This window comes from Xenopus laevis, chromosome 9_10L (genome assembly GCF_017654675.1).
Source record: "Xenopus laevis strain J_2021 chromosome 9_10L, Xenopus_laevis_v10.1, whole genome shotgun sequence".
Lineage (NCBI taxonomy): Eukaryota > Metazoa > Chordata > Amphibia > Anura > Pipidae > Xenopus > Xenopus laevis.
Window position 1 is genome coordinate 45,325,040 of NC_054387.1, and position 22,302 is coordinate 45,347,341.

The 22,302-nt window shown below is 39.4% G+C and overlaps 1 protein-coding gene across 1 annotated transcript in view; it reads right to left on the reverse strand.

Moving 5' to 3' along the window:
- Positions 1–240: 240 nt before the first annotated feature.
- The window catches only part of necab3.L (N-terminal EF-hand calcium binding protein 3 L homeolog), a 51,174-nt gene continuing 29,112 nt past the window's right edge, over positions 241–22,302 (reverse strand). The window contains exons 6-13 of the mRNA XM_041576214.1: positions 22,034–22,170; positions 21,285–21,397; positions 21,128–21,207; positions 19,745–19,798; positions 18,129–18,241; positions 15,787–15,864; positions 4,537–4,628; positions 241–3,433 (exon numbers count right to left, since the gene is read on the reverse strand). Of these exons, the coding sequence (XP_041432148.1) occupies positions 3,405–3,433; positions 4,537–4,628; positions 15,787–15,864; positions 18,129–18,241; positions 19,745–19,798; positions 21,128–21,207; positions 21,285–21,397; positions 22,034–22,170 (696 nt within the window). The 3' untranslated portion in view covers positions 241–3,404. The remainder of the gene's footprint in view (positions 3,434–4,536; positions 4,629–15,786; positions 15,865–18,128; positions 18,242–19,744; positions 19,799–21,127; positions 21,208–21,284; positions 21,398–22,033; positions 22,171–22,302) is intronic.

The window sequence follows — 22,302 nt, forward strand, 5'->3', positions numbered from 1 at the left end:
TCTCCACTTTGCAATTTCAGCAATTTGCTTGCTAGGGTCTGAATTATGTTAGCAACCATGCATTGATTTGATTAGGAGATTAGAATATAAATAGGAGAGGCCTGGATAGAAAGAGGAATAATAAAAAGTAGCAATAACAATGCATTTGTAACTTTACAGAGCATTTGTTTTTAGATGGGGTCAGTGACCCCCATTTGAAAGCTGCAAAGAGTCAGAAGTAAAAGGAAAGTCATTTAAAAACTATAAAAAAAATAAATATTGAAGTCTATAACATACGATAAGGTATCTTAAAGGTGAACCACCCCTTTAAAGTGGAATCGCAGGTAGACTCTATGGTACTGGTAATGCCCTTCAATCTATTCCAAGGGTTAAAGGGAAACATCTCCATGTAGACAGAGGTAACAATGGTGCCATTTATCACAGCAGTCTGATGAGACATCTCCACCCATATGAAGAAGCCAATAGATGAATAGATAAATGCATATGGTCATAGTGATATATAAACATTACTCCATAACACTGGTATGCTTCTTATATCATGTCTTATAACGGCATAAGAGTTCAGTGAGTCATCCAGAGACTAGTAGAGATCAGTCGGTACTCACCAAGAGGGCGTGATCCCTACAGCAAGCCAGAGCCAAGAAAGCAAGGGATATTGGGAAGGTAATGTGACAAGAGATGATGGATTTCCTTATAATGAAATGTTGCACAAGTAATACACAATGGCACAACCGCATGCTTTCTTATAAGCAGATCCAGTGTATCCAGCAGTTTCATTTAACTAATGAATGTCATTTCTTGGGTTCTGACATCTTATTTTCCTAGAAAAGTAATGCAGAGGTGAGTACCGGAGACAATGGCATTAAAGACTACACTATAACAGTATCATTTAACATACCCAGGGTTTAAAGCATGCGTCAATTACACTGTGGTTTCCCATGACTTAATAAAGCATTTCCACAAACTACCATAAAGATTATATTTCCCTTTCTGTTTATGTCATATTCATACAAAAAAACAATAAAAGCCCTTACTATTTCAGATGGAAAAAAAATCGTGACTCTTGTGACTTCAGACCCAAGTCCAAATTCTTATGTTTCCAAAGAAAGAAGATACATCCTTATTTCTAGCTTCTTTTTTTGTTTAAACTCACCCTCCGCTGGAAACTAGACTGGAATTCCTGAAGCGGAAGGATGATGGAACGGTTTCTTTTTTAAGCCACGGCTAAGTACCTATGTAAACAAGTCATTTTAATAAGAAAAGAGCCTGCTGTGATATTCAGTGATATATAGTAATACTATAAATAAACTGCATTGGTGTAACGGTCATGTTCTGCATAGACTGCACTGAAATATATAATAATTACAGTAGGATCGAATCGTATGATGTGCATGGCAGTAAGGTATAATACCTATATCAAATTCTGATTCTATGAAGAGTAATAATAGTGATGGCCGAATTTATTCACCAGGCACAAATTTGCAGAGTATCTCCTATTTGCGAATTTGCCGCGAATCTTCGCTGGTGTTTTAAATTTTTTTTTTTTTTTTATGCCGGCGTCAAGCATTTTAATGCTGGCGACAATTAAAGGCGGCTATTGACTTTAATGCGAGTCAAATTGTTTGACGCCGGTGTCAAAATTTGCAATTCACGAACCAAAACGGGAGAAATTCGCCCATCACTATTGAGTAGCCTTTCTTAGCAATCCCGCCTAGTTCACTGTAAACATGGGGTTATACGCAGTCACAATGCCCATAATAATAATATAGCTGTTGCCATGACAATTCCCAGCACCCTATGTGCCTCTCTAGATGTAAAAGGTCTACAAGTCCTAGCACCCATGCCAAAATACTTGAAGTCCTTCAACTTAAGTTAAATTTCAAATGTTGTCCCTCCTGCCAATATATCATCTGTGGCCCTACAGACAGTTCCACCATTAGTGGGGTACAGCACTCACGGTTCCAAGAGATGTAAAAGTGTAATTCACAGTTCACAAAGGGGATAGGGGCTTGCTGTATAGTGGGGGCGGGTATGGGTGGATTGTGGGCAGGATTTAGCATAATAGCATACATGGATCTATTTTTTTCATTGGGTTATATTCTACTTATTGAATAGGGTTCTCTGCCCAGGTGATCAATGAGTCTTAACTCCCTCCCTGGTGGAGGTAGAGGGGGTTCTGGTAACTTAATAGTAAAGGGCCCTGTGATGCCTGATGGTAGCCCTACCTCCAGCTGTAGCTCAAAAAGGAAGATCAGCCCAGCCAACAACTAGGGTTGCCACCTGCCCGATGTTTTACTGGCCTGGCCAGTATAAATGATGGCTGATCCCAATTTTATTAATAGGGAAAAAAGATAAATATATAGGAAGGCCGGTATTTTTTCCAGAAAAGGTGGCAACCCTACCAACAACATATCTGTAGTCCTCAAGATTGTACTTCAGTGACTTCTACAATGCATACCTAACAATGCTATTATAAAGATAGATATAACCATCCAACTGTGGTTTTAATTCACGACATGTATCTGTTGAGTTACAGGTTCTGGTGAGGAGCAGTGCTGCCATGAGCCAAGGTATATATTGATACGTAGTTGCAGTGTCACAAAAAAAACACTTTACTGTTCCTTTAAATTGCTCTCTCTTTGGTACCAGTTGGAGTAGACACTACTACTAGCTGATGCCCATTCATTGAACTTGTAATATGTAAGATAAGGGTACAGTTGAGTTTTTAGAGCAGGAGGGAGACCTTTAGATGTTCTATCGGGAGTTTGTCACTCACCAGTCTGGGTTGGGATTAGTAAATTGGCCCCTCCACCCTAAACAAATCCAATAAAAAAACAATTACAACATTCAATGCAACTCTAATTATGTTCACGTAAGAAGTAATGTAGAACTATAGCATGATAAGCAGATGCGTACAGTGATTTTATCATTCATTAAATTCATTGATTGCATCTTCAATGGGATCCACAATAAAAAAAAAGACAGCTTCATGCTGGAAGAACAATCAAATCGTTTTTTTTGTCAGTGACATCACAACTTTCTTTCCAAGATCTGTGACATCATATATGAACAGGATTCCGTTTGCACTGCCTGATGAAAATTTACAATACTGTTTGTTCACCCCTTTTTCTTTCATAATAGTGAATGATCTTCATAGGCTTTCATGTCCATTTGGAAGATGCCTACTAAGATACTGTACAGTAGTAAAGGCCAAGTTACCACTGATCCAACCAGCTGCAGGTAAGCCCCACAACATCACTGCCATTCATTGTGTTTATTAAATAACTTCGGAGAAAAGAGTAGGGAAGGGGACATTGCTTTCTGGAAAGCTCTTAAGAAGTCACCAGATCTGAACAGCATGATCCAGTCTTGAGTAGGTGATGTTTGTAGCCTCTTGACGAGGGTCAATTTGGGCTCAAATTCCACCACGAGGCTGTAAATAAATAAATAAAAATTAGCGACTAGAATAATAACGATACAGCTACAGTATGTGGCATGATTTTTGCCCCCTTTCTTATTGTTTTTCCTATTTACATTTTATCTCAACTCTTTTTCCTATCCTCCTTTCCCCCTTACAATCATCCTCTCCAATCCTCCATCTTCTTACTTACCTAATCATTTTAAAGGGATCCTGTCATCGGAAAACATGTTTTTTTCAAAACGCACCAGTTAATAGTGCTACTCCAGCAGAACTCTGCACTGAAATCCATTTCTCAAAAGAGCAAACAGATTTTTTTATATTCAATTTTGAAATCTGACATGGGGCTAGACATTTTGTCAATTTCCCAGCTGCCCCTGGTCATGTGACTTGTGCCTGCACTTTAGGAGAGAAATGCTTTGTGGCAGGCTGCTGTTTTTCCTTCTCAATGTAACTGAATGTGTCTCAGTGAGACATGGGTTTTTACTATTGAGTGTTGTTCTTAGACCTACCAGGCAGCTGTTATCTTGTGTTAGGGAGCTGTTATCTGGTTACCTTCCCATTGTTCTTTTGTTTGGCTGCTGGGGGGGGAAAGGGAGGGGGTGATATCACTCCAACTTGCAGTACAGCAGTAAAGAGTGATTGAAGTTTATCAGAGCACAAGTCACATGACCAGGGGCAGCTGGGAAATTGACAAAATATCTAGCCCCATGTCAGATTTCAAAATTGAATATAAAAAAATCTGTTTGTTCTTTTGAGAAATGGATTTCAGTGCAGAATTCTGCTGGAGCAGCACTATTAACAGATTCATTTTGAATTTTTTTTTTCCCCCATGACAGTATTCCTTTAAATACTCTCTCTCTCTTTCCTTTATCTTCGCTTCCAATTTCAGTCTATTGTTTCCCCCAATCATATTCTCCTTTCTTTCTGCCTAGTTTCCCTTTTCCTCCCCTTATCTCTGCACTCCTTTACCCCTCCATGCAGTATTTATATAAGGCTTAAGAACCAACTGAAATGCTTGTTAAAACTAAAGGAATGCGAGTTCCTAGTCAATAAAGAGAATATGACCTAACAGGAAAAGTATAGTGAATGGTCTCTGGGGCGAGTGCAATTTTCACCTGGAAATTGCATGGTCCTGAGCTGTTCCGGGTTCTCCAAGCAATCAATGATGACTCTCTGGAATGTCTTGCTCAGGGCAGTCTGGAGATGACTTAAAGAAAGATTAAAAAAACAAAACATTTATGTGATATTGTGTCTCCCTTTTATTTTCACCACAGTTATGAACAGTGATGTTAAGGGTAGTGGCAGACGGGCAGATTAGTTGTCTGCAATTTTTAAAAAAGCGAGTTTCGGCAACAAGTCGATCGTTTTGTCTTCTCATTGAGAATAATGTAAAGCTCCAGCTACTTCACACATGATGCTACTTGAGATCGAAATTGAAACCTTTATTTGAGTGATTTATTAGAAATAGCAAGCCCATTCAGAAGTATTGAAATCTACGATAGCAAAACACACAGGGAGATTAGTAGTAGTATGTGAATTTTACGATGATTTATTAGGGCATGTCGTAAGCATGTAAGAACGCTGGGAAACCACGCAAATCCAACATGCGATATCGATAAGGGAGGTAAGAACATCATTTCTGTTTCCCGTGTGGGTTGCACTATGGGATGTAAATCGTTTGGAAGCTGAAATCGCTTGAAATCTTTACTTACCGAAAGACGATTGACTTGTCGCCGAAACTCGCTTTTAAAAATCATAGGCAACTAATCTTCCCGTGTGCCACTAACTTAAGGTGGGTATACTCAATTTGTTCAGCGACAAGCTGTGCCAATTGGGCTGATTTAATTTTTGATCTCTACTCAAATTATTTTTTTTGGAGAACTGTCAAGAAGGGACCTATTCATTGTGCCAGCTTGGTCCTCATTTGACTGGATTTTATAACCCTAATTTTCAGCCACATCAGGCAGCCCATCAAAAAGGCTCCATACACAGGACAATAAGCTGCTCACTCTGGAGAAGCAGAGTCGTCAGCTTGCATTGGCACTATATACAGTATTTATGGACATATTTAGCCTCCAGTAGTTCTTGCTTAATTGCAATCAGAATACCAGTGCGAACTCAGGCAGATTCACATATTAACATTGGGCAAATCTGCACGTGGGCAGTTACAGTAACTAGGGTTGCCACCTTTCCAGTTTTGACCCGGACAGCCCGGTTTTTTAAGGGCTGTTTGGGTCAAAACTGGCTACCCGGTTTTCCAAATACGGAAAACCTGGCAGGATTTCCTGAGATTGATGTGCCGATCGGGCAATCACAGATCTCCACGTCATAGCCCCACCATGTCACAGCCCCACCCTGCTGTCAAGGTCCCACCCCCGCTGCATCACAGCCCCGCCTCCCCTGTAGTTCGTCAGGGGAAAAGATGGCAACCCTAGCAGTAACCCATAGCAACCAACCATGGTTAGCTTTTTTTTCCCTGCAGGCTGAACTTTAAAGGCAAACATTTGATTGATTGCCGTGGGTTACTGTCCAGGTGTGACTTTGCCCAGTGTTTATAAATGAGCCCAAATAAGATCACAAATAGTCTTGGTTTCCAGAAATAAATGTTGTGTTTACTAAAAATGACGTGGCAATGACGTGTTTGTGCTCTCCTTATTATATATAGCTTCCAGAGTACACTCAATTCTTGACCTTATAAGCACAGAGCTTACGTACAGTTATGGGGTTATCCTAAACTCATATAACCTTCTGTCAACCAACACTGTTTGCATTGTAATGATATTTATTTTAAGTTAGAGCAGGAAATACCCTAGAACAATCAGACATCATATTTACTCACTATTGGTTACACCGCCCTTCAAATGCAAATACAGAACTCCAACCTGGAGCCCCACTAAACATAAACTTTGAGTAGGGTTGCCACCTTTATATCTGGATCCATTCATGCATGGCTCATGGACAATTAATTAAAGGGGTTGTTCACTTTTTGATTAACTTTTAGTATAATGTAGAGTGATATTCTGAGACAATTTGCAATTGGTTTTAATTTTTTATTATTTGTGGTTTTTGAGTTATTTAGCTTTTTATTCAGTAGCTCTCCTGTTTGAAATTTCAGCCATCTGATTTCTAGGGTTTGTGAGCCCCATTTGAAAGCTCAAAAAAATAATGAAGGCCAAATGAAAATGTTTGTAATGTTGCTTACAATTGGCCATTCTATAACATACCGTATATACTCGAGTATAAGCCGAGTTTTTCAGCCCCCAAAATATGCTAAAAAACTCTACCTCGGCTTATACTAGGGTCAAGCGCAAAAACGTCTAAGAATAGTCGCCGGCATCTAAGAATAGTCGCCTGCGCCTAAGAATAGTCGCCAGCGTCCAAGAATATTCGCCGGCATCCAAGAATAGTCTCCAAGAATATTCGCCGGCGTCCAAGAATAGTCGCCGGCATCCAAAAACGAGACGCCGGCACCTCCAATGGGAGCAGAAACCCTCAATTTTTTGATTGAAACTTACCAGAAGCTGCTGCATTTCTCACCCTAGGCTTATACTCGAGTCAATAAGCTTTCCCAGTTTTTGGAGGTAAAATAAGGTACCTCGGCTTATACTCGGGACGACTTATACTCGAGTATATACGGTACTAAAAGCTAACTTAAAGGCGAACCACCCATTTAAGTGCTACAGGCTATATTGTTTTTTGGCAAGCAATGTAATACACATCTAAATGAATTGCTAATTCACCCATCCAGCATTCAGATTTTATATGTATCTGGTAAGGGATTCGTATGCACCAGTTGAATTGGAGAGGAGTTACCCCCCAATTACCCTGTCGCTGGATTTGGCAGAATATATTTTGGGGGCTTTATAAAATGTTTCCAAAAAAGAACATTTCTTATATATAGGCCCCCCCTACATATATTTGTCATATGATTTGCAGGTACATATTCATGGATGGTGATGTGATTGAAAAAAAAATGTATTAAAAAGAATATGTATGAGTTCAGGTATGTTGTGTACAAATACATCAACCAATCAGCTTCTCCTAGCAGAAGATCATTTATGTATAGATAAATACTGTTTGTCCTTTCTCCTACCCCTTGCGCAATATTTTTATCTTGATATCTGTGACATATATTCTGTGTTTTTATCATACTTTCCTTTGCGTACTTTGGACTTGGAGTTTAATACATATTTAGTGCATTTTGGGAGGTTCATGTGGTAAGGTGGGCCCAGGTCACAGAAAGCGATTGGCTGGTAAACTAACACTAAGATTTATCTAGGGTTGAATTTCGAATTAAAAAGTTTTTTTTTTGAACTCCCATAACTTCAAAATTCGAATTAAAAAAGACCAACTGAAATTTATTAAAAAAATGTACGTTTTTTATTTTGCGGGTTAATAGGCTGTATTCGATCATTCGAATGGAAGGAAGATCAAATTTGATTCAAAGTATTTCCAAATAAAAACTTTGGTTTTTCAAAGTCCACCAATTAGCTCCAAATAGGTTCCATAGGCTAAAACTGCAATTCGGCAGGTTTTAGATGGTGAATGGTTGAAGTCGAAGAGACAGTACATGATAAATTTCGATATTCGAATTTTCTAATATTTTTCATATTCGAATCGAATTTGGACTATTCCCTAGTCGAAGTACTCAAAAATAGCTCGAAATTCGAATTTTTTTCCTTCGAATTTTCAATTCGACCCTTGCTAAATATGCCCCTAAAAAGCTACTTTTAAAAATATTAATGTACATCAAGGGGGTTATTTACTAAAACTCAAATTTATCTCATTTTTATTAAAACAAGCTCGAGCAAACGCTCATCCACGATTTTATCTTATTTATCAATAATATAACTCAAAAAAAGTCCATCAGGAAAAACTTGCTAAAAATAAGGGAATCGTACAATTTAATTGGAATATTCTCCCTAATCATCCCAAAAACCTTGAATTTTAGGTTTATCTGGCTAAACCCAGCGCATACCACAATATCTTCAAATTGGGATAGGGACATCTCCCATTGACTGATTTGATTTTTTGCCCCAAACAGCCTGACCAGAAAAGAAAAAAATCAAGGTTTGGTAAATAACGCCCTAAAAGTTACCTATAGGTCATGTTGATCATTTTACGCTGATAGGTCTCCTTTTGTAAGGGCAAGGCCAGACATGGTGTTTTTACGTTGCGTTTTTAAAAAAGCTCCGTCAGGCGTAAATACGCATAAACTGCACTACCACTGAAACTAATGGAAAACGGACTATGGCAATTCTTATAGGGCGCTTGCAAGCTGAAATCCGCCACAGAACGCCAGTATTGGATTGGCGTTTTTTAGCAGAAACAGCAATACGTCAAGAAACTACAAAATCAATAGACTCTATAGGATCTGCAAGTTTAAAACCACAGCGCATTTTACATATGGCGTCCAAATTCTCGCAAGATAAATGATGCATATACGGTTTTACGGTCGGTGACGTAATTACGTTGCGTTTTGACGATCATTCCTGCTCCGTTTTGCATGTTAATAGTTTTTCTATTTCTAAACAGCTTTTCTAGCCCAAGCCCTTCTCAGCTTGTCACTTATAGCTTCTAATGCTAACGGACTCTTGCTGGACAAATATGGCAGCCCTCCTCATGGGGGATCAGGAAGGAAATGTCAAAGCATTGGACAAATACTTTTGTGGCTGAATTATAAGTTGAATGCAAAGACAATGTTATGAAAAATTAAAAAAAAGGTTTAATTTTTGGTGTCAGTATGTCTTTAAGCTCTGTTTTTTCTGGTGGAATTAAGAGTATACAGTATAATGGGTTTCAGCAGTTTATAAGCCTTAGAGAAGACCAAGAAGAGGGGAAGACTTTACTGTAGTCTCCTTGGCATCTACAGACTGGAATGTACCAAGCAAGTTTAGGGTTTTAGATTTTATCCACCTTCCGTTTCTACCTCTTCTTTATTGCTTGTACTGTAACTTTTACTTTTAGTAATGAAATCATTTACAACTAAATTGCTGTCTGGTATCGACTGACATGGAATCAAGATTCCATGTCAGTATTTTTTTTGAGCTTTTTCCTTATGCTTCCCAGATACTGTATGTAAATTGACTGGGTTTGTACTCTGCCTCACTGGAAACCAGGGAAACCATAAAAAGTCCTATGTGGTTCCTAGTAAGCAGCTAAAGGGGAAATATGACCTTTTGTAATGTATATCCCAATCGATTTGGGGGAGGTTTAGATCTTAAATCACTCAAATTGATCAAGTTTAAGGCAAAACCCTCCGAAAAAAACTCGAACATCATGAAGGCTATTAACAGGTTTTAAATGGTATATTTACGGATTTGAGCTATTTCCAGTGTCGGGGTATAATAATTCTCCAAAAATTGTAGTTGTTTTTTTTGTGACCAAAAAAATAAACTCGAATTTTCGTGTAAAAAAAAAAAACACGATTCTAAATAATTAGCCCCCTTAATGGCCTTTTCATTGAGCTTTACATGTTTTTTTGACTTTCATTCTAGTTTACTGTAGTAATTTTTGATTAATGGGGGGGTTTTGCTCTCCTTTAAGGTGGCCATACACAGGCCGATAAAAGCTGCCAACAAACAGAGTCGGCAGCTTATTGGCCCGCGTATGGAGCCCTCCGACGGGCTTTCCCGATTGATATCTGCCCGAAAGTCAGCTAGATGTCGACAGGACTAAAAATCCCGAATCTGTTCCCTGATGCGGTCCTGCGATCCGACCGCCGGTTATCCTTCGTTATGATCTGTATGGCGACACCACCAAACAAGCGGATCTCTCAGTGTATAGTCACCTTTAGTTGTGAATAGACCAGTTAGAAGGAATAGAGGCAGGAGGGTTTTTTTTCTATTTTGGGGGGGTGGGTTAAATTAAATCACAGCGATGAACTCACAAAACTCCCCACTGGGGGGTTTTGTAGTGTCTACTTTGCTCTACTTGTACCTACTCGGGCCTGATATTGGTTTGGTTTCAGCCACTTTTACTGTCTGGGACTGATGTTGACAACAAAGCGAATTTCAAAGAGTGATGCAACCTATACCTATCTAAAAAGGAATTCGATGTATCCACACCAAGAGTAAGGTTGGTTCAAAATTACACAATGAACAGCTCATAATTACCTGAGGCTGCCACTGCTACTTTAGCCAATAAAATATAGAATATATCAGTATTTGTCTAATGGTGTTCTTGTGTGTGTGTGTGTGTACAAATCCCTCTTATTCTGCTCATTCAGTGCTTTCAGAACCGGTTGTTAAGGAATCTATAACATGCCAAACCACAGCAGAATTGGGTGAGGAGTTCCCCATTGGCCAACAACAGCAGAAGTAGGAAGCAAGCGACCAATCAGTGCTGAACTTGAAAGAGGTATGTCTAGGCTGCTTGCCTTTGGAATGTGGCCAAAAATGGTAGGAATACCGGTCCTCCCCTGAAACTGTTTTGGTATGTGTGTGGTTTATTTTTGGCCCTCAGTGTATGACTACTAAACCAGAGTGGAATGTGGCAACACTGGTAATATCAGAAAAGTGAAATATGGAGAGGTGCCAACAGAATGAAGAAAGCAGCCATCAGAAATCCCCTAAATGCCACAAATAACCAAATGTTTTTATGAGCAAATCAATAAAGGAATCCCTGATACAGATGTTCCAACGTAGAAATTGCTATTTTTAGTATTACATGAAATGCACTAAGTTGTAATGTACGGTCTGATGACATTCTTCTACAAATAGCAAAGTCTTCTTTTCCATAGGGGTTTTACAAGACTATGGATTTACAGGACTCTTCTTGGACAGCAGTGATCTTTAAGTCTCTCTGTACATTAACATGCCAAACCAATTTCACTGCCATTCAAAGCAATGAACCAGGCTCATTCACGTTTAATTTGTGAGGTATAACAAGTACAGGTATGGGATCCATTATCCGTAAACCCGTTATCCAGTAAGCTCTGAATTACGGAATGGCCGTCTTCCATAGACTCCATTATGAAGCAATAATACAAATTTTTAAAAATGATTTCCTTTTTCTCTGTAATAATAGAACAGTAGCTTGTACTTGATCCCAACTAAGATCTAATTAATCCTTATTGGAAGCAAAACCAGCCTATTTATTGTTTATATGACTTTCCAGTAAGGTATGAAGATCCAAATTATGGAAAGATCCATTATCCAGAAAAAAGGTCCCAAGCATTCTGAATAACAGGTCCCATACCTGTATAGCTTTTTTTTCTCCTTCAAGAGTTTTTGCTAAAAGGCAATAATTACATATGGGGAAGGCTTGGCCCAAAAACCAGGGCAATGAGTAGCGAAGGGGGTGGTTCACCCAACTAGTTGTTTTCAGATAGATCACCAGAAATGACAACGTTTTCCAATGACTTTCTATTTTCTATGTGTCACCGTTTATCTTATATTGACGTGAAAAAGTGTAATTTTTCACCTTCTAAAGCAGGGGTCCCCAACCACCAGGCCGCGGCCCAGAACCAGGCCGTGGACAGTCGAACTGGGTCCCCGATCCTAGCAACCAATTAATGCAGCTCACCGAACGCCGACCCCCTCCCAAATCCCTCGCCAGAATTGGACGCCGACCCCTCCTGACCCTCGCAAAAAAAAAAATTGGCTCTACACCGGTCCCTGAGGCAGAAAAGGTTGGGGACCGCTGTTCTAAAGTATCTCTGGGAGGGGGATCTGTTCTAAATTGATACATTTAGTTGATACATTTCTTATCTTTGTCCCTGCTGAGCAGAATCCCCAGGTTTCATTAGAAGCAGTTATTAGAATTGATACAATAGTTGCTAATACTGCAGAGATGCTGCTGAGAAATGTATCAACTAAATGTTGTAAAATTGTAACAGTTTAGAGTCTGCACCTGAATTACTGAGCTGCCAGACTCAAACACCAGAGACACGAACATTCAACTCTAAACTTAGATTTTGGAAAAACAGTAAAATATAAATAATGGGAAGTAATTGAAAAAAGTCTTTATTTCTGTGGAACAATCTAAAAACAGAAAAAAGTTTTTGGAAGGCGAACGACCCCTTTAAAGGGAAAATACACCCCACTTTTTTTTTTTTTTTTACATGAGTTCATTTAGTTGGAAAAAAAGTGCATAAGAAAAGATACTATCCAAACTTCCAAATACTATTATAAATGTACTGTATTGTTTTTACACAGACCTACCTGATTTCCCACACTGAAAGGAAACTATGTTACTTACAGGAACCACACCTTAGGCTCACAGTGTGATGCAACCCTTCCCTCAACATATTCCAATATGAATTGATGGATTCTGGTACTTGAAGCCCCTCTGCTTTCCAGAGAACCTGTGCACAGACTCAATCACTTCATACTGGAACAAGGTGAGGGAGGGGGTTGCATGACACTATGAGCCTAAAGAGAGTTGGGAAATGGTTCCTGCAATTATCATAGCTTCCTTTCAGTATGTGGAACCAGGTATGTTGCATTGTTCATTATATATTTTACACAGGGGCTATGTTTTACCTGCAACTTACATGCTGCTTTCAAGGATTAAAACTCCCGAACATGGCTGCCCTTTTGTTGGCAAGAAAGGGAAAAAGTTGTGTTCACTCCCACTTAATGGTTTAAAAATTAGTGGTGAATTCTGTTTAAAGAAACAGAGGCATATAAGGAACGAGTCCGCTGACACCCCGCTGCACCCCCCTATCGCTTTTCCAACGTTCCCCCCCTTACCCATCCCATGATAACAAAGCTGCATCAATCCATATTTGTGGCAAAACAATCCATTTGGGTTTATTTCGTGTTTAAATTAGGGATGCACCGAATCCAGGATTTGGTTTGGGATTCGGCCTTTTTCAGCAGGATTCGGCCAAATCCTTCTGCCCGGCCGGACCGAATCCGAATCCTAATATGCATCTGCAAATTAGAGACGGGGAGGGAAATCGCGTGACTTTTTGTCATAAAACAAGGAAGTAAAAAATGTTTTCCCCTTCCTATCCCCTAATTTGCATATGCAAATTAAGATTCGGATTCGGTTCGGTATTCTGCCGAATCTTTCGCGATGGATTCGGGGGTTCGGCCGAATCCAAAATAGTGCCTAGTTTAAATGTCTTTAAGTATACATAGGGGCATCTAGTATAGGTAAATCTAGACGTTTCACTATTCATCCGAGCAGCTTCTTCAGTTGAACTGAAGAAGCTGCTCGGATGAGTAGTGAAACGTCTTCATTGATTACTCAGCAAGTCCAGTTGTTTTAGATTGACCTATACTAGATATACCATGACCTGGATGAACGAAAATCTTCATAGTCATTTACATAGGGGCAGATTTATTAAGGATCTGTAGTTGTGTTTTCCAAGAAAATTCGAGTTTTCAAGGTTAGTTTAGTCAAAAATAAATTTTTCAGGTTAAAAAAATAAATAAATTTTTTTGAGATTTATTATACCCCCACTCTGGAAATAGCTTGAATCCAAAAATACACCATCTAAAACCTATCAGGCTAATGTAGGATTCAATGGCAGAGGTCCCTTGAACCATTTGAAGATGTTAATAGCCTTTATGTTCTTTTTTTCTGAGGGTTGTGCCCTGAAAACGCGATTAATTTGAGGGTTTCGAGTCATTTCTCTAATGTGATTTACTTTTTAAAATACCTTTGTGGGTTTGGATATGTTGAACAGACTAAGGCAAGTATTAAAAATCCAGGTCAAGAGAAGTCTCCAGTGAGCAAGCTCAGAACAGAATGTCAGTATAGAGTCTGTCTATTCCAGCAAATCCAAATGCCACATGAGGATATATAACTAGCACCTCCTGAGAAAAGGAGTTTATTTTTGGATATAAAATCTTGAGACTTTTGCACCAGAAGTTCTTAAAAAGGGATGTAAATATTTCAGTTCACTGTAAGTAACATGACACTGCACCATTTTAAGTACAGGTATGGGACTTGTTATCCAGAATGCTCGGGACCGGGGGTTTTCCGGGTTAATGAATCTTTCTGTAATTTGGATCTTCATACCTTAAGTCTAAGTAAACATTAAATAAACCCGACAGGATTGTTTTGCCTCCAATAAGGATTCATTATATCCTAGTTGGGATCAAGTACAATGTACTGTTTTATTATTACAGAAAAAAAATTTAAATTTTGGATTATTTGGATAAAATGGAGTCTATGGGAGAATGTTTTTTCTGTAATTAGGAGCTTTATGGATAATGGGTTTCTGTATAACAGATCCTATACCATTTATTTATAATCTTTTTGTAAAGGGGTTCATAGGGTGCAAGTTACAACTGGACTAGAAATAAACTGTTTGCTTCTCGTGTGCTTTTATTTTATAAATGGTTACTATATGTGTGTGCCTGGGCCTCCACGATAGGTGTTATTCAATAAGGGCAGGCTTCCTTCTCGGGGATGCACAGCTTCGACACACTTTAGCTTGCCTTCATTAGAACAACTGATTTTTACTTTTAAGTGCCACAAAGCCTGCTGTGAAGGTAGAAAAGATGATGATAGCCGGCGTGGAGCACTTGCAGGGTTTATTCACTTGTTCTGCTGAAGGAAGGTAGTTGGTTCCCTTATGAAATAAACATGTACGAAATAAATACACTTTGAAAATAAATTGAGAATTAAGGGGTCATTTACAAGTATAGAGCGTTACTTATTTAAGGCAGTGTCGGACTGGGATGCCAGGGGCCCACCAGAAACCTTAAGTCGTGGGCCTACTTTACAAACTCTTATTCCTCCTCTCCTCTTTTATCTCTACATACTATACTATATTCTTCCATTATAAAGCCCCATAAAGAAATAGGGAATGACCATGAAATAGGCCAAATGGTATAGACGCAAGAGGCCCACTGACACCTGGGCCCACCGGGAGTTTTCCTGGTATCCCAGTGGACCAGTCCAACACTGATTCAAGGAGCACATGTAACCAGGATCTTCCGATATTTAATAACTGGTCGTCTTAGTGCCAAAGCCGTACAGGTTCTCCAGATATTCCCCTGCCCAGTAAAGGTATGGGATCTGTTATCCAGAATGCTCTGGACCTGGGGATTTCTGGACAACAGTTCTTTCCATTAGTTGGATCTTCATATCATAAGTCTACTAGAAAATCATGTAAATCATATTAAATAAACCCTATAGGCTGTTTTTGCTTACAATAAGGATTAATTATATCTTAGTTTGGATCAAGTACAAACTACTGTTTTATTATAACAGAGAAATATGAAATCATCTTTTCAATTTTGGATTATTTTGATATGGAGCTTTTTGGATAATGGGTTTCCGGATAATGAGTCCCATACCTGTACCAGATTTTTCTGTTGAAAACTGAGCCGGCATCTCTACCACAGACTTCCCATGAACCAACAGCTTGACATATTGTTTGTGATATTGTGTGTTCTACTCACTTTTTCCATGATTCTTGGTCCTCCCAAATTTCATACAGCATATAGCCTGACTCAGCATGACGTCTATGAGTAGAAATGCTGCAAACAGCAAGATAAGGTTACAGTTATTCTCCAAATAAAAGCTTTTCTGAGAATACAATGCTGGCCGTAAAGAGCAATATACCAAGCAAGCTTTCCAATTCAAGCTAAGGTGGGACTAGAAATTAATTTTCAGCTTGATTTTAGATATTGTTGGACTTTGGGTACATTTGCTAAAGGAGTGCAAAGTGCAAATAATTGGTGCAAGTCAGCATGTTTCTGACCCACAATGAACTATTATCTTTCAGAATTGTAGATGGTCATGCTCCAAAATGTTGTGCCGGATTCACCAGGTGTTGTTTATGTTTGCTTATGTTTGGCAGGGGGTAGGTACATGGTCGCACTTATATAGAGAAGCCTACCCTCACTAAGCTTAACTAACAAATGCAATACAGCATAAAGCACTACATCTCTCACCCACGTCATTCTGATCTTTCCCACTTCCACAAAGTGGGCTAATTCACTAACTTCGGAAAATTCACCAGCGAGGGCTTCGTTCACATCGCAACACTTCGCCAGGCGTAGATTCACCAGGACAACGCCAATTCACAAAAAATTCTAAGTTGTGTCCAGGGTGCCAAACGCTGGTGAAGTTGCGCTAGCGTTACTGCGCCAATTGAAGTGAAGTTGCACTAGCGTTGGCTAATTTGCATACGGCGGGAAGTTACCGTTCAATGGATGTATATGTTGCAGCAAATACATTACACTACACAAGCCCGGGAAACCTTTATAAAATAAAATAGAGTTGGTATATTGCCGTACACACGAGCCCAGTGTAAAGTTTATGTGCCATATGTTAGGAAATGTAGGGGGGGGAGTTGTTTACCCCAAAAAATTTTACGTTCTTTTTCAGCATATCACCCTGAAAAAGGAAAAGATGCTAGTGCTTTTTGGAACTTAGAAAAATTTTCAACTATTTTTTTTGGAACTCCTATCTACTCTATTGCACTTCGCCTGGTATGAGCTGGTGAAGGCAAGTCTGTCGGTAACATTCAGTAAAATCTGCATCTTAGTGAATTTGCGTAGTTACGTCCATTTGCCAGAGAGCAAATTTGCCAGGCTTTAGGGATCGAAGTACCGCTAGAGTCTATTTCCTTCGCTAGTGAAGTTACACCAGTGACCGTTAGTAAATTGGCGAAATACCGAAATGAAGCCAGCATTAGTCACTTCGCCCTTTAGTAAATTTGCCCCCTTGTGTCTTATTCCCTTCCCCTTAGATTGTAAGCTCTTTTGCACAAGGCCTTCCTAATTTTTTGTACCAGTATTGGTTGTGATGTATGTAACACCATATGTTCTACATATGTAATTCATGTGATTTAGTTGTGTAAACACATTTACTTTACAGCGATGCGAAATATGTTGGCGCTATATAAATACATGTTAATAATAATAAATAATAATAATATTCAATAAACAAAATAGCAGGAGTCCATAAATGCAATGCATAAAGAAAGCCTCCTTACACTATACTAGAGCTTCTCAACTGGAGGTCCATTCACCATATCAAGCTCTCCAATAAGTTGTATGACTTCTGAATGACTACTGACTCAATAGATGGATGTGAATGACATCCAATCAAATGCGCTCAGGTTTTTTACGCTTATTTATTACTCCATTTTCCTGAAAATTTGCTTTGCAGAAAAGAATCTGATTTTCACGATTTTTATTTAGATTTTTCCATCCGATTTTCACGATTTTTTCTGAATTTTCAACCGAAAACTTCGAAAACTTTGGGCCTTGCACGAAACCCAGCGAACATCAAAAAATCATTGGGACTTCTCCCATTGACTTATATGCAAACTCAACAGGTCTGAGATGCCGGATTTTCAGGTTTGGACTTTTCCATCCTCAGGGTTTAATAAATTCCGAAAAAATGTAGATTTTTTGAAAGTCCAATTTTATAAAAAAAAAAAAAAAAATAGGCCTTTCCCCTGCCCTCCGCCGGATAAAATGAAAATCGCCTGCAGCAATTCACACACAGCGCTTCATTTTTCGAAGACGCCCGATGTTTCCTCTTGAGGCAACTTCGGAAACCGAAACGTCGCATTTGCATTGCCGCAGGTGATTTTCATTTTAGCCGGCGGAGGGCAGGGGGAAGGCAGTTCAGGGAGATTGGCGCCCCGAAGAAGAGGAGATTTGTTGCTGGGGCATCTAATCTCCCCGAATCTGCTCGTGTGGCCTGACCCTTAGCTGTTCATTTTTCTGATGTCAGTTTGGCTTTGTGGCAGTACAGAGAACAGACAGGTATGCTGTGGGTGACTTACTGTAAGCAGCTGTTTTGGACTGAGGTTGTTTTTGTGTAACTCTCAAGAGACAGTTTGAATAGATCCTGGTAATGTTCAGCTACAGGCAGCTGCCTCTGTGCCACCAAGATGTACTGTAAGAGAGAGACATATAATGCCAGAATGTCAGAAACACTTGCTTTCCTCTGTTGGGTATGACATATATACAGGTATGGGACCTGTTATTCAGAATGCTTGGACCTGAGGTTTTCCAGATAATGGATCTTTCAGTAATTTGGATCTTCATACCTTAAGTCTACTAGAAAATCATGTAAACCCAACAGGCTGGTTTTTGCTTCCAACAAGGATTAATTATATCTTAGTTTGTATCAAGTACAAGATACCGTTTTATTATTACACAGGAAAAGGAATTCATTTTTATTGGATAAAATGGAGTCTATGGGAGATGACCTTTCCATAATTTGGAGCTTTCTGCATCACTGATCCCATACCTGTACTTTATTGAGCTTTTCAAAACATACCAATACATGAATAAGTGTAATATGCCAAATAGAATTTCACACCCCTACCCCTGCCACTCCCAATATAATCTGCCATCAAAGTGATGTAGTCATATCTAAAACAGGAAACTGCGCTCACATTTTTCAAGTCAGATAAAGTCAGTGTCAACAAAAACCAGTTCTTTTATTTTTATTCCTCTTGCTTTCTCTTGAAAAAGTGTGCATGGGTAAAACCCGTAGAGAATTGTAGTCTCCACTCTTAAAAGAGAATTCAAACCTTAACTAAAAAAAACTCTACCCCACTACCCTACGTAAACCCCCCTCCCTCCTCCCCCCAACCAACTGCCCCCGGGGAAACTTTTTACTTACCCCTCGGTACAGATTCAGGGATCGCAGTTCACGTCAGCCATCTTCCGGGTCTTTGTGTCTTCTTCTGGGGCTTCGACAATTTCAGTCCATTTTCGGCGCATGCACAGTTGTTGCGAACTGGAAAACTGCTCCAACTGCTCATGCTCCGCTTTGGCAGTCTCAGATGACCGAAGACCCGGAAGATGGCTGCGATGGGGTAGAGCAGGGAGGGGGTTCTACGTAGGGTAGGGAGTAGGGTTTTTTTAGTTAATGGTTAAATCCTCCTTTAAAGGACAATTAAAGTCCAACTAAAGAAGTAGCTAGAAATGTTGTACATTATGTTTTGGGCTTCTGTACCAGCCCAAGGCAACCACAGCCCTTTAGCAGTAAATATCTGTGTCTCCAAAGATGCCCCAGTAGCTCCCCATCTTCTTTTCTGCTGATTCACTGCACATGCTCTGTGCTGCTGTCACTTACTGAGCTTAGGACCCACTTACAGTATACTGAAGACAGAATGAGGAGAAACAGATGCTGAGAGAGGAATAGTGAAGATAAACTTCAGAAATAGAGTAGAATTTTCAATCTATTGAACATTTCTTATTTCAGTATGCTAAAGCTAATATTCAATTTTCATTTTTGTGATAGTTTAAACATTTTGGTTCTCTTTTAAAGCTTCTATTGAAATAAAGAGGAAGAAACTGTAGAAGCACTGATGTGTTATCACAAAGGGTGAAGAAACAAGATGCTTATTAATTGAATGCACAGAGGGTAAGGAATAATAGGACTTACAGGCACTGCAGGATCAATAGATGGATCTCCTTTCAAAGGCTCAAACTGTGGGCTCTGCAAGCAAAGAAAATAGCAATTTTATACAACCTTGCAACCCGTTCCTAGTCCTGCTTCCATAGTTGTATGAATTTCCTAGTTCAATGCTGTAGAACTGATAAGCAAGATGAAGATGGTTGCGCTGCCATGATTATCCTCGGTATAACCTCACCTTCATTAAAGGGTAAGGAAACCAAGCATAACATTTTGCATAATGAAAATAAATGTAGCTACTCTAAGCAAAGTTTTGTTAATCATGTCCAGAACTAGGTGTAGGCACAAGAGACACATGCCTAAGACACAATGGTGTATGTGTGCTAGGCAATGCAACTCTGAGCAGCAGCCAACCTTGGGCAGTGCAGAGTAAATTCATACTGTGCCCTGTCAGACTCATCTGCATTCATCAACTCAAGGGGAGAAGGTCATTGTAAATGGGGTGCCCTTATCACTCGACCTGGCACTGCTGCTAATCACCAAAAATGCAAGACAGATACTGCAAGACCGTAGCAATTACCTACACAAGCAGCTTTAAAATAATTGAAAACATGCTTGGTGGGTGGTACAAAAAAAATATTTATAAAGACAAAAACTTGTACATTGGAAAGTTAATTAGTATCAAATGTGCTTCCTTTATCCAAAATGTTATATTTGAGTTACGGCCCCTTTAGGTTTTACAGGCCTTGTCTACAGAAAGATATTATGCTTTATGATTTTTTTTACTGTTTTTTCCAAAACTGAAGTTTAAAGTAGGGATGCACCGAATAAAGGATTCGGTTCGGGATTCGGCCTTTTTCAGCAGGATTCAGATTCGGCCAAATCCTTCTGCCCGGCCTAACTGAATCCGAATCCTAATTTGCAAATGTAAAAACAGCAGAAATCAAATAATTCCTTCCATAGAAGCCAGTACAGCAATAGATTAATAATAAGAATATGAAGACTGCACAGGGTCTACGGATACAAATCTCTACACGGTCTCCGGCTGCTCTACAGGGAAACAAACAAAGCTGCTTGAGTTCTGGGAAGTAAGGTGGGGGGCCTCCCCCCTTCCGTTTGAAAGTAAGATTGTTTCCTTGCAAAACAGTTAGGGACCGTTTGAAGTTTCCTATCCTCAGCAGTCAAAGCTAGTAAAACGAAGGGGGAATTTCACTTTTCTTATAAAAACGGTACACATTTTTTTTTATTAAAGTATATTGGAGATAGTTTTCTTTATCATTAAAGAAAGTAAAAATGTGATTTTATTGTTTTGACTTTACATCCCCTTTAAAGGGGTGGTTCAACTTTCAGTTAACTTTTAATATGTTATAGAGTAGCAAAGTCCAGAAAGCAATCCAGACAAATGATCCTTACCGTACACTCTAGCTTGTCGATGAGCTGCTCCAGGCGGTTGATTTGTGCAGACCATGGAATATCATTTTCTACTGGCAAACCTGCAAGATACAGAATCTTACAGACTGGCTTACTGATTAATAACAGTACATGGCCTAAGATAGCACAGACACATTACCTGTGGTCAGGATTCCCGAATAAGGATCCGTCGGTGACAGGCAAACAGACTTGTGGGCCCTTCGATTGCACCTACGTCCCAAGCGCCGTGGCACGGTCTTCCTGGCATCCTGTCTTTAAAGTGATCAGGATAAATAAAAATATATTCCTATGTCTATAATAATAATAATAATCATAATAATAAAAAAATGATATTTAGGGGCCGATTCACCAAGGGTCGAATATCGAGGGTTAATTAACCCTCGATATTCGAGTGGGAATTAAAATCCTTCGACTTCGAATATCGAAGTCGAAGGATTTAGCGCAGATAGTACGATTGAACGATCGCAGGATTATTCCTTCGATCGAACGATTAAATCCTTCGAATCGTTCGATTCGAAGGATTTTAATCCAATGATCGAAGCGTTGGAAAGCCTATGGGGACCTTCCCCATAGGCTAACATTGAGTTCGGTAGGTTTTAGATGGCGAACTAGGGGGTCGAAGTTTTTTTTAAAGAGACAGTACTTCGATTATCGAATGGTCGAATAGTCGAACGATTTTTAGTTCGAATCCTTCGAAGTCGTAGTCGAAGGTCGAAGTAGCCCATTCGATGGTCGAAGTAGCCCAAAAAACACTTCGAAATTCGAAGTTTTTTTACTTCGAATCCTTCACTCGAAGTTAGTGAATCAGCCACTGTATGTTAGACAAAAATACATGTAAAGGTTGCTTTAACCTTGTAACAGAAAGCAGCCAATCAGTAGTTAGCTTACCTCTCACAGCCATTCTGACCCTCAATCGTTTCTAAGGCACAGTCCAATGAGTTCTGAAGCGAGTGCAGTTGGTTCATGGTCTCCCTGAGTAGGAAGCGGGTCACAAACTGCTTGATTTGAGAGGAAGCCTCATAATCCTGAAAGAAACGTAGATTGTAAACTCTACGAGGCAGGGATCTCATTCAACTTGCCTTTTTGGCACTTAGCTTTTTATGTTAAATGCATGTAATTCTTTATTTGTAATGTATATTGTAATAACCCCGTTTGTT